The sequence below is a fragment of the Pongo abelii genome, chromosome 17 (assembly GCF_028885655.2).
Source record: "Pongo abelii isolate AG06213 chromosome 17, NHGRI_mPonAbe1-v2.0_pri, whole genome shotgun sequence".
Lineage (NCBI taxonomy): Eukaryota > Metazoa > Chordata > Mammalia > Primates > Hominidae > Pongo > Pongo abelii.
In genome coordinates, this window is record NC_072002.2 from 72385031 (window position 1) to 72397662 (window position 12632).

Here is a 12632-nt window from a genome sequence, read left to right on the forward strand (position 1 = left end):
TTTTTATTTATCTTACTTTCTACATTTTAAAATAATTTTTAGTAAGAAAAATATATTTTAAAATTATGACCTAGGTACTATGTCCAAATATTCATAGATGTTAATGAATAATAGTCCACTACAGATACAAAGCCCTTTCTAGTCTACACTCTGGTTTTACACGTTGTCTCAGATGATTCTCACACCATCTTTTCAGGTGGGCAGAGCACATGTCTTATAATGCTAAAGATTTTTAAACATACAAAAAATAATTAAAAGGCTGGGTGCAGTGGCTCATGCCTGTAATCCCAGCACTTTGGGAGACAGAGACAGGAGGATCACTTGAGGCCAGGAGTTTGAGACCAGCCTGGGTAACATAGCGAGACCCCATCCCTACAAAAAAAATTTTTTTAATTAGCCTGGTGTGGTGGCATGCACCTGTAGTCCCAGCAACTCAGGAAACTGAAGCAGGAGGAGCCCAAGAGTTTGCGGCTGCAGTGAGTTAAGTTATGATGGCACCACTGCACTCCAGCCTGGGCAACAAAAGGAGACCCTATCTCTGGGGGAAAAAAAAAGAGAGAGAGAGTAATACATCGAACCAAGAGCCTTTCCCTGTGACCCACAGGCAGGCACACTCAGGCCTCTCTGAAAAGAGGCTGCCCTTGGCTGTGGTCCATGGGGTGTCTGCTCCAGGCTCCCAATGTCCATTGTGAGGGTGCTCCATCTGCCGTGAAAATAATCTGCCTTGTCAGTCCTTGGGCTCCCCACGCTCCCATTACTTCTTAGGTTCTGTAGGATTCTGCTCTGCTTAGGACAGGAAGGGAGCAAGGTGGGGAAACATTCCAGAATACATAGTGAGTAAGGCCTCTGACAAGGAATCGAGTCAGCAATGTGCAGGAGCTGGCTCATGCTGGCTCAGGAAAGCCAATCTTTAACAACTCCTCCCAACTCTATGATCAGTAATGTCATGTTGGTAGCTTGGAGCCAGCAGCAGTGGTAGTATTTACACCATGGAAATCAGCAAATGCTACAAATCAGGGTTCCTTTTTCTCCCAGAGAGCCCGTTGTTAAACATTTATCAGCACACCACTGGATGCAGTCTCAGAAAGAAAAATTCATATATTCAAATGAAGGTCAATCCCTCCAGACCCCTGCTGTTTTTAAGCAGGACTACAGCTGCACAGACTAAGCAGGCTGTGACTGTTGTTTTAAAATAACATATTATTCAGAAAACTGTTTATGTATTTATAAACCTTGCCAATCTGCCCACTCTCCATCCCTCCTTGAGGTCACTTAAGTTTGTTTCCTTTTGCTGTGTTTTCCCCAGAGTCAAAGAAAGCCCACCTAATACAGTTCTTTTGTTTATAAACTTGGTGGACCCAAACAATCTTTGAAACAGACAGCCCAGCTCTGAGCCGGGACAGAAGAATGTCCTGCTCACCACGGCAGTGCCCACGTCTGTGTCAGACAACCCAGTCTTGCCCCGAAGTCAGACTTCGCTGAGCGGAAAGGCTTGATAACGTGTTTGCCCCGTCTTCCGGCTTTCCAGTCGTTGGGCCGTCTTCACTGGTGCTTCCTGAACAATCTCTACACTGCACTTGAGGACGACTCAGCTGAGAGTGAAAACATGATCAGGAGATAATTTGGCCCAGATGGCTCTAATGCAGGCAGGAGCATTTGGCTGTGCATATCCTTAGTCTAGGGAAACCCATTTAAATTTTTTTGAGAAGGGAATGTAACCAAGCAGCCACGTAGCCTCAAAATGCTACCTCATGTTTTACAGCTGCAATGAGATGTCTGATCACGCTCCTGAAGAGACGTTCGGCTCTTAGGAAGGTAAAGCCAGGCTAGCCTTTGCTGCTGGATACCACCACGGCTCGGCTCGGTACTTGGCCTTTGGGGGATTCAGAAGGGATCAGGCATAAAACCTTGAATATATTCCTAGCTCCTGAGGATCAAGGGATTGCAGCAAAGGGTAATACCGCAACTGGAAACAGAAGAAAGCATCGCAGAAACACAGAGTGAACCAGGAGTTCAGAAGAGGCCCAGGGAGAGGCTTGGGGGACACAAAAAGGTGAAGTGGCTGCATGGAGCAGCTGTCTTTATTTCTGTCAAGCTCTGAGGCATAGGAAGGGGTTAGAATTCACTGTTTGACACTGTTTTTTTTTTCTGTCATGCAATTGACAGGAGAAAGATACAAATAAAAGAAGCTGCTTGTCTGCAGAGTGTAGCTTCGGGAAAAGATTGCTTTGCTTCAGGAAAAATAGGACCCATGCAACCTGAGGCTCTAGAGTATGATGGGGACACATTGGTGAGAGTCTCACCAGTGTTAGTGAAAAGGTCGGCTGCCTTCAGGAGCCAGCTGGAGCTCTACAGCTGTGCACACAGGGTTCCATCTCATTCTCTCCAGTGTAGTCATGTACACTGTAAGGTGGAGCCCTCCCAGAGGAATGGACGGGAAGAGACTACTTTGTTCCCCACTGCCTAATCTTGAGAATGAGCAATTCATGCTCCCCTGAAGTGGGTGCTTACCCACTGCTGTGCTGGTCTTCCCCCGTGACAAGTTTTCAGGGCCGGATGAGATGACAAGTAAAACAAAACGTACTTTTCAGACAGACCTTTGTCATCGGAAAGTTTTTGTCCCTTTTAGCCCTCTGGCTGAAACTGTTGATTGGGAATCACTTTCCATGGATTCTGTTAGTACTACAGGCCCATGGGTTTTTGGTGGAGTCAAACGGAATCTTACTAAAAAGACTTATACCCCTACTCACTGTGGGGGTAACTTTTGCTCCAAATAGGCAGAGATTATAGAGAGAGCTGCCTCTCTACATCATGAATGTGGAGAATAATACAAGTGTGCAATCCACAGATATCGTTTCCATTGTCCCAGAAAAGTTCCCTTTTAGGCAGCAGTGTGCTGGTAAATGGTGACTAACCAGCAATCTGAAAAACAGTCTATGCATGTAATGTATGTGTGAGAGTATGTTTACTATAAATTTTACTAATCTAAAAGATGTGGAACACACAATTTACAAATAATAATAAAATACACAATACACTTTCCTATAAATTCCATATAGCCAATTCATTCTCAGAGAATGCTTTTGTTGATTTTTACCAAGCTCTTGTATCTGCAGCCAACCTATGGTTGCAATTGATCAACAAGTATAGTTCACACATATCGACGTTTTGTTTACATTAATGAGCAATGCAAATATGAAACAACTTCTTTGTATGCCAATACTTCACTTGGATAAATTGAATAATAGTTTTCAAATAATGGAAGACTATTCAAGTGTTCAAGTGTTTGTGAATATCACAATGTAATGGCTACAGCAACAACTTATGTACTGTGTTATTAACACTTTTCCCATCACTTTCTTAAGTCTAATCAACAACAAAAACATAGGGTGAAATAATTAGAACGTAATGAATTTAGAATGTTACCATTGTTTTTAATATAACTTAATTTGAAAGATATTATTTTAATGATTGTTAACTTGAAATTTTAACAATTGGTTCACAAGCCAACATGCCATGTGCCTGTGCAATCAATTCCATGCCATATATACACTTTTTTTTAAATAAGGAAAAGGTAAAAATACAGAATACTACATGGATTATCAAGGTTCAATCTATTCTTTCTTAACATGACAGGAAAGTAAAGCTTTGGCCCGCAGGGGAGACTGGAGAGGGGAAGTTGGCCTGTCTGTTCCCATTTCAGGAGCAGGCTAAGAGTGTGTTTCTGGAAACAAAACTGTCAGAGTGAAGGCTCACAAGAAACCAGAAACAGGACCCAGATCTCTACCCAAGGGCTTATAACAAAGGCTCAAAGCAGGCTTTTTTCCAAAAATGTTTTTAATTCCAACATCCATCTTAATGGCCTACTGTAGCCTAATTTAGCCAATAGCTGTTATTCTAAAAATGGAAGCTAATGATTCCAGCTAAAAACAACGAAGCCGGTACTATCACAGTATGTTGTAAGAAACTGATTATCATGGGGTGCATTTTTCACTTCCTTTTCTCTGAAGAAAGGCTTAATAAGAGTCCCACATCAAAAGCAAAAGCATTTGTTTCTCTCACGGGACCCCAGAATATTAGGAATGTGTTCTCTAGAGGCAACCACCTCCCAGAACTACTCTTTGGCAAGATGCATCACACGCACGGAGCGATGGTCTGGCTGAAGGGCACCACCTGCTATTGCTCATCATATTTGTGCCATTCAACAAATATTAGCAGCATGAATTTACTTCTCTGAAGCACCTGCAGGTACCCACCACTTGGCTTAGTGCTATATAGCGCTGCACACTTTATATTTTGCAAAATACGTGCATATGGAAAAGAAGCACAACATTTAAGGCAAAGATCAGATAATAGCCGTATTGCACAAGTGTCTAGCTGGAGAAAATTGGCAAAAAAAATTGAAGGTTTGTAAGATGATCAAAATTTTAGATATGCAGGATAAATATGTTCTGGGGATCTAACATACAGCATGGCGAATGTAGTTAATAATACTTCAAGTACTGTAGACAGTTGTCCTTCTATATTGGTAGGGAATTGGTTCCAGGATCCCCCACAGATACTAAAAGTTATCCACACTCAGGTCTCCATTTTGCTATTAAAAATTGAGAAGCTGAATAATCTTAATTTAGGGCAGTGGTTTCCGGGTGAGCTCAGAATTTTCTTATTCCAGCTTGTGACATCTCAATGAATTTCCCATTTCCACCTAACGTTGGGAGCCATGTTCCTGGGCCACCTTCAGGATTCTGGCAGAAGGGGTTTCAGGTGAGGTGAGAAGGTTAAGAGGTGAATTGGAGGTTCCTGGCTGATGCACCTGTGCCTTCACGTGCCCCCGTGTGCACACACACAGACGTTCGCTTACAGCTGCCAGCTTTAAATTCTGCCTTCTCGCTATCGTTGGGCAAGGTGGTCCTTTGCCACATCGACAGGAGCTCATACGGCAGAGCCCCTAGGAATGCAGGTGCCCCCAGTCGTCTACACTCTGAGCAGGGGGCAGGTCTTGCTGCTCACTCCACTTGGGGTATGGCTGCAGCCTAATCTCTCACCCTTTGTGGGTAATAATAATATACTTTGGATAAGCACAGTGGCATCACATTGAGCAAAGGATCTCTTTTACATGCCTTAAGTTATGGTTTCTTGAATTAAATACCCAATTTATGAGAAAGATTAGCCCACCTCTTCCATCAGCGTGACCTGGAGGTGAGACATGGAGTCCAAGGAGATTATTCCGGAACTTTAAGATTTAATGAGTAGGCCGGGGGTGGTGGCTAACGCCTGTAATCCCAACACTTTCGGAGGCCGAGGCGGGTGGATCACGAGGTCAGGAGTTAGAGACCAGCCTGACCAACATGGTGAAACCCCATCTCTACTAAAAATACAAAAATTAGCCGGGCATGGTGGCACACGCCTGAGTAGCCAAGCTACTCCGGAGGCTGAGGCAGTATGATCCTTTGAACCTAAGAGGCGGAGGTTGCAGTGAGCCACTGTACTCCAGCCTGGGCAACAGAGCGAGACTCCATCTCAAAAAAAAAAAAAAAAAAAAAAAAGATTTAAGGAGTGCCCTGCCGGGTTTCAGACTTGCAGTGGAGTGCAGTGGTGCATGGGGCCTGTAGCCCCTGTGTTTTGGCCAATTTCTCCCATTTGGAATGGGAACATTTACCAATGTCTGTACTCCCATTGTATCTTGGAAGTAACTAACTTGCTTTTAATGTTACAGGCTCACAGGCAAAAGGGACTTGCCTTGTCTCGGATGAGACTTTGAACTTGGACTTTTGGGTTAATGCTGGAATGAGTTAAGACTCTGGAGGACTGTTGGGAAGGCATGATTGGTTTTGAAATGTAAAAAGGATGTGAGATTTGGGAGGGGCCAGGGTGGAATGATATGATTTGGCTCTGTTCCCCACCCAAATCTCATCTCAAATTGTAATCCCCATAATCCCCACGTGTTGAGGGAGGGACCTGGTGGAAGGAGACTGGAACATGGAGACAGTTCCCCCATGCTGTTCTTGTGATAGTGAGTTCTCACAAGATCTGATGGTTGTATAAGGGGCTCTTCCCCCACTTGCTTGCTCTCACTCGCTGCCATGTAAGACATCTGCTTCCCCTTCTGCCATGATTGTCAATTTCCTAAGGCTTCCTCAGAAAGCCGAACTGAGTCAATTAAACCTCTTTCCTTTATAAATGACCCAGTCTCCGTATTTCTTTTCTTTTTTTAAATTTTGGGACAGGGTCTTCCTCTGCCACCCAGGCTGGAGTGCAGTGGTGCAATCACACCTCACTACAACCTCAAACTGCTGGGCTCAAGCAATCCTACCACCTCAGACTCCTAAGTAGCTGGAACTCCAGGCATGTGCCACTACACCCAGTTAATTTTTATTTTTTGTAGTCAGGGTCTCCCTATGTTGCCCAGGCTGGTCTTGAACTCTTGGGATCAAGCAATTCTCCAACCTCGGCCTTCCAAAGTATTGGAATTACACATGTAAGGCACGTCACCCAGCCTCACATTCAAAGGGCTTTTAATAATGAGTTCAGGGCCGGGTGCAGAGGCTCATCCTTGTAATCCCAGCACTTTGGGAGACTGAGGCAGGAGAATCCCTTGAGCCCAGGAGTTCAAGACCAGCCTGGACAACATGGCAAAACCCCATCTCTACAAAAAATATAAAAAAGTAGCCCGGTGTGGTGATGCACTCCTGTAGTCCCAGCTACTTGGAGGCTGAGGTGGGAGGATCACTTGAGCCCAGGAGGTGGAGGTAGCAGTGAGCCGAGATCGCACCACTGCCCTCCAGCCTGGGTGACATAGCAAGACTCCATCTTAAAAAAACAAACAAACAAACAAACAAAAAACGAGTTCATTTCTCCTGATATGAAGCAAATCTTGAGTGCAAAAATTTATTTTGAGTTTTAAAAAGTTAAGTAGTTCAAGAATGCATATTCTTTAGAAGAGCACTATACATGCAGGGAGCTGGGCTTTATCATCACCCTGGCAAGCTAAACTGCCTCATCAACACTGTCCCTGCAAAAGTTTCTGTAGAAGTTGATTCATCAATTAAAAGCCAGATCTGTACATACACAGCTTGAAGAAACTGCCAGCAGTTCATTGCTAATTACCAGGGCAAACATTTGTATTTCAAAGTTGACCAACAGGATGACAATTCTCAAAGCTCTAAAAAGATTTTGTCCTACCAAACACTAGCCTAATGTATGACCGTTATCCATCCATGGTTAGTAACAATCAAAGGCAACACTTCTTACAGCAACAAATGCCATGAGCAGTGATCTCAATAAATCCCTCTTTGCCTGTCACTGTAAAAGCTGGTCTGGTCCCAACTCAGGATCAAGGACATTATTCCAGACAGCACAGTACTGCTATCAATTCAGGTTTTCTTAGCAAATAAGTGCTTCAGATATACTCGCAAGGGCTCCTGAATTGGAGTTTTCTGCATCATCTCCATAAAAATATTTTTTCACCTCTGAAGTCATTGAAGAATTGAAGCAGACCCTTGGGAAGTTTCCTTAAGGAGAGAGAGTGGCTCCAAAAATAACCTTCCTTCCAGTGCCACACCACTAACTCAGAGAATTCACTTCATGGTGGGATGGTCACTCAAAATCTACTGTGAACCTAATCCCCAAAAAGGTAATGGAAAAGGCTAGAGGAAAATCCTAAACAATTACCTATGCCTTGTATCTTTCTCTAGAAACACAATCTACTAATAGAAAAACCAATCTGAAATTTTAAAAATGTGGATGCTACTCATGAGGGCTGTCATCAACGTAGGAAAACTATTAACTCAAGTGGATGGCATGTTTCTTTTCCTGTATTAAGAAAGCTCCTCACATTTACTAATTTTGATTTAGATCAGTTTTGATTTAACAGACAGCATGAATCAAACTTAGTTAAAACCTTAATGATGTTGTAATATTTATTAACATAGCCAATTCTCAATATAGAAGATTTACAAATCTCCTAATACTTCCATTTTATAAACTGGCTTAAAAAAAAAAAAAAAAAAGGAAACGCTCTTTTGAAGAACAAAGTCTCAGGGCTTGAAGGAAAGAGAAAGTGATCTTTACAAATTCTTCATGGAACCACTGGGGATCTTTTAATCCATTTAAATACAAACATAGAAGATCAGATTCTGATCTGACATTATTTCTATATTTTTAGAAACACTTTTCACTCACAAATCCAAGTTGACAATGGCATTAAATGGCATTAAAAATATCTACAGGAAAGGACTAGCACGAAATACAATATTATGATAATAGTTATTGCATTAAAGTGGTTACTTTTCTGTATTCTTCACATGTCCCATTGTATCGCTATAAATTTTTATAATAAAAAATCGTAAATTAAGAAAGAATTCAAGCAAAGTATTGTTGACTTTATAAAATAATTCTTGAAACAAATGTGCGGAAAGAAGGCATTCAGCTAAGATAGAGAAGATGCTGGATGCAAAGGCTTGCAAGGTCCCGGGAGGAGCTCCAGGGTGAAGCTCATCATTAGCCTTTCCAGCAGCACTGTCCCTTGAGACCAGAAGCAGTGGGAGCCCCTTCCCTGTGGCACCACGGACTCCCACCAAGGCACGTATCATGAACACTGTACTTGTACACGTTTATTAGCCTTGGGTGTATGGGGAATCTCAGAGCACTTCTGAAATCCGTACTTGATACCTTTTTACATTGAGGAAAGTGAGATTCACACACAAATACCAAGATGACCAATGAATGGTGGCCTCGCTGGCAAAAGCAGCCATTACAGGTAACCAAATTGCCTCCCTAGCATTCTGTAACCCATGGGCTTAGGGAAAGATTAAGTAACATTTCTTTTTCAAATTCACTTCAAATACTCAACTATGTTCATTTAAAAAACAGCAACTATATGCACGAGACTAAACAGATCTCATTCACACTGCCAGCCCAGAGAGGGGACTCTCTGTACCCTTTCAGGAGGGTTTTGGGCAATAAAGCCAAAATCTGTACTTAAAATAGGTGTGTCTCATAAGACAAATTTTTAACTCATTTATTAAAGGTCCTAGTGGACATTCCAAACTAGTAACTTATACCTAGAGAGAGAAAATACAAATGCTTACTGTATAGTTATATAAAAATAGAAATCCATCAAGAGTCCAATCCTCAAGAAATCACACAATTTGTACCCAAAGGCTGTATATATATCAAGGAAGGATGACTTCCTTCCTTGATCTCTAAATAACATCCTCTCCACATTGGAGGTATCTGGAGGTTGGGCATTTGCCTAATGCCACGGGGTCCACCGGCCGGGGTCACAGCTGCTGGCTGGTGAAGAAGGATTTAGTCTCCCTGCAGACAGGATTGACACAGAGCGGACAGCTCAGGGTCAGCTGCTTAGAACACAGCTCGTTTGACTGGATGTGTGAATGCACCAAGTCGGCCAGGGCCTGGAAGACAGACAAGAGGCAAAGACGCATGAGAAGCACACGGTCTGTTCGTCTGCCATGCCCCCTCCTCCGGCTGCCCAGGTCAGCGCTCTGGCTTGGGGTTTCTTTTCATCCAAGTGGTGAGCCCTTTGAACCAAATTCTACAGCATCTTCCCTTCCTGAGAATCCTCAGCTTAGAGAAAGTTAAAACAGAGATTTCAGGAAATGAAAACCTCTTACCCCACCCACTAGGCCTTTTCTCTGGAAAGCAGGTTTTAAATCAAACATAGTTACAGGTGGGTAGAAATCAGAAAATTGGGGCTATCTGAAGGAAAAAAGACTGAGTAGATAAGGAATTCGATTTTATTTTTGTAATTAATTGGAACTCCAAATGTTCTAATATGTGAGAAAAACCAATATTCTGCAAGAGTTTCTCAGAGGATTACTCTCTGGTATGTTCTACTAAAATGATTGTAACACTGTAGATACCTTAGAGAACAATGGATTTCCATTAAGAGACTCAGCTCTTCTGATGTTTTCAACTCCACACTGAATCAAATGAGAAAAGGGAGGAAAAACACAGACATATTTTATTTTCCTTTTTTTTCAAAGAAACTGCTACAAAAAAATAAATACACACAGATATACACACACACAATTCAAAGTCTGACTTCAACTGTTCACAGACTGCTCATTAATGAAAAATACTCTTGGGGCAGGGCTGTATGTTGATTCTGTTATCATAAATTATTCCTCAATTCTAATTTCCTTCCCCTTCCCCATTACCTTCCTACAGGTGGTTTGTTTGCAAATCCTTTTTGTGGTTACACTTGATGAAATTCTCAAGCAATTTAAATCTGTTTACCATTCTTTTTTTATTCTATTTTGTTAGTGCATAATTTTACAGACTCTTCCTAAGTAGAATGTTGCTTTAAATATAGTTTCATATTTGTTTTGATAACAAGTGCCAAAATGAGGTAAATTAACTTATTGACTATAAAATGTATATTGGACCTACACTGGATCCAATTCAGAGTTGGGTTTTAAAATATATTCTTTTTTTTTTTTTGGAGATGGAGTCCTGCTCTGTCACCCAGGCTGGAGTGCAATGGCGCAATCTTGGCTCACTGCAACCTCTGCCTCCCGGGTTGAAGGGATCATCCTGCCTCAGCCTCTCGAGTAGCTGAGATTACAGGCACCCGCCACCATGCCCAGCTAATTTTTGTATTTTTGGTAGAGGCAAGGTTTCACCATGTTGGCCAGGCTGGTCTTGACCCCCTGACCTCAAATGATCCACCCGCCTCGGCCTCCCAAAGTGCTGGGATTACAGGTGTGAGCCGCCAAGTCTGGCCTGAAATATATTGTTATGGAGAAAAATCTAAAGGAAAACAATGGGAGGATTGTTTCAGTACCATCCCTGCTCCCAGCTCCAAAAATATCCACTGCCTAATAACTGAAAATGGTCTAATTATGATTTACTCAGGTAGTTAGGATTCTTCTCTTTCCCTTTTCTTCTGATAGCTTTTCAATTACTTAGTCTTTTATTTTTTATTTATTTTATTTTATTTATTTATTTATTTTTTTTTTGAGAGGGAGTCTCAGTCTGTTGCCCAAGCTGGAGTGCAGTAGTGCAATCTTAGCTCATTGCAACCTCCACCTCCCAGATTCAGGTGATTTTCCTGCCTCAGCCTCCCAAGTAGCTGGGATTACCGGCATGTACCACCACGCCTGGCTAAGTTTTGTATTTTAGTAGAGATGGAGTTTCACCATGTTGACCAGGCTGGTCTCAAACTCCTGACCTCAGGTGATCCACCTGCCTCAGCCTCCCAAAGTATTGAGATTACAGGTGTGAACCACCACACCTGGCCTCAGTTACTCGATCTTTTAGATTAGCATTAACATCAGGAGACTGGAATGGGAAAAACGCTGAGATTCAGCAAACACATGGATCTCAACTGAAGAGGCTGTATTCTCAAACTTCATATAAAAGTCAGTTACAACAGAATAACCAGTGTTGGCAAAGGGCATTCTCCAACAATGTTGATGGGAGAGTCAGCGATACACTGACTAGAAAATATATATATCAACACTGAAATTCCATGTGCACCTGTAGTCCCAGCTACTCAGGTAGCTGGGAAGAGGATCACCTGAGCCCGGGACTTTGAGGCTGCAGGGAGCTATGATTGTGCCACTGCACTCCAGCCTGGTTGATAGAGCCAGATTTCATCTCTAAGCAAATTTATAAAATCATAACAAATTTAAAATAAAAAAATTGTTTTCCAAACATATTGGTATAAACTATATTTTCACTGAAGTTTTAGCAAGTTCACAATTAGCCAAGCTCATGGTGAGATACAGAAGGCATCTTTAAACAAAATCCATAGACAATGCTGCAGCCATTCCTTAGCCAATTACAACTTGCCTGCAAATCCTGTGTCAGAACCACTGACAAGAAACTTAGGTGCTCCCTAACTTCACCCATGTCTGATTGATGTCCAGCATGGAAATTCAAATTCCACGGGGGTCGGGTGTTAGCTCAAGTTCTGCCCCCACCCACTCTCTACCCTGCCTTACACCTGCTGCCCAGTCCCAGAGTGGGTGAAGTCTCCTGCAGGATGGGCCTCCATCTATCACACTTGGGGTGACCAGGGCCAGAAACTCTGGCAGAGAGGGAGGAAAGGGTTTCTTGGGTCCCAACGCTTCCACACTTCCCATAAAAATAAAGTTATATATTGGAATAGGTTTTAGGCCGGCTCTCAAAAGCCAGGACACAGATGAACAATAGTTTTTCTCCTTCCTGAATGACAATTCACATCCATCTCATACTACAAGACACCAAAGATGGTATTTATTTCAATAATCAGACTGATCACAACATGGCAGCAAACAGCTAATTAAGTGAGTGCATAAAAGAGGTCAAGGAAATCACACCACACATTGCTTCCACGTTCATTTCATGCTCTTCTTTTAAATGACAATGACTCCTATATGCCTTGACACTCAACAAGAAGCCATGTAATAATAGCCCTGAGTAAAGGTCATGATTTGGCAAAGAGAAGAAATTATAAAACAATAAAATGTTTTCCTTTGGAATTAGTGAGAAGTACATTTCTTTTTTCTTAAAGAAATATAGTTGTTATTACTTTCGAGTAGCCCAGTAACTCAAACTAAACAAAATGATGTCAGCCACAGTGATCCCTGGGGCACCTGGTTTAAGGAAAGCACAGGTTTCCCCTC

General features: G+C 42.3%; 1 protein-coding gene across 5 annotated transcripts in view; it reads right to left on the reverse strand.

The window, feature by feature from the left end:
- Positions 1–6863: 6863 nt before the first annotated feature.
- FECH (ferrochelatase) overlaps positions 6864–12632 on the reverse strand; it is a 38510-nt gene continuing 32741 nt past the window's right edge. For 4 of the 5 annotated variants that reach the window (XM_009252406.4, XM_009252405.4, XM_054537504.2 and 1 more), the window contains 2 exons: positions 9885–9944; positions 7906–9416 (listed from right to left, as the gene is read on the reverse strand). In XM_009252406.4, coding sequence (XP_009250681.2) covers positions 9282–9416; positions 9885–9944 — 195 coding nt within the window. In that variant the 3' untranslated portion in view covers positions 7906–9281. 5 annotated transcript variants of the gene reach the window in all.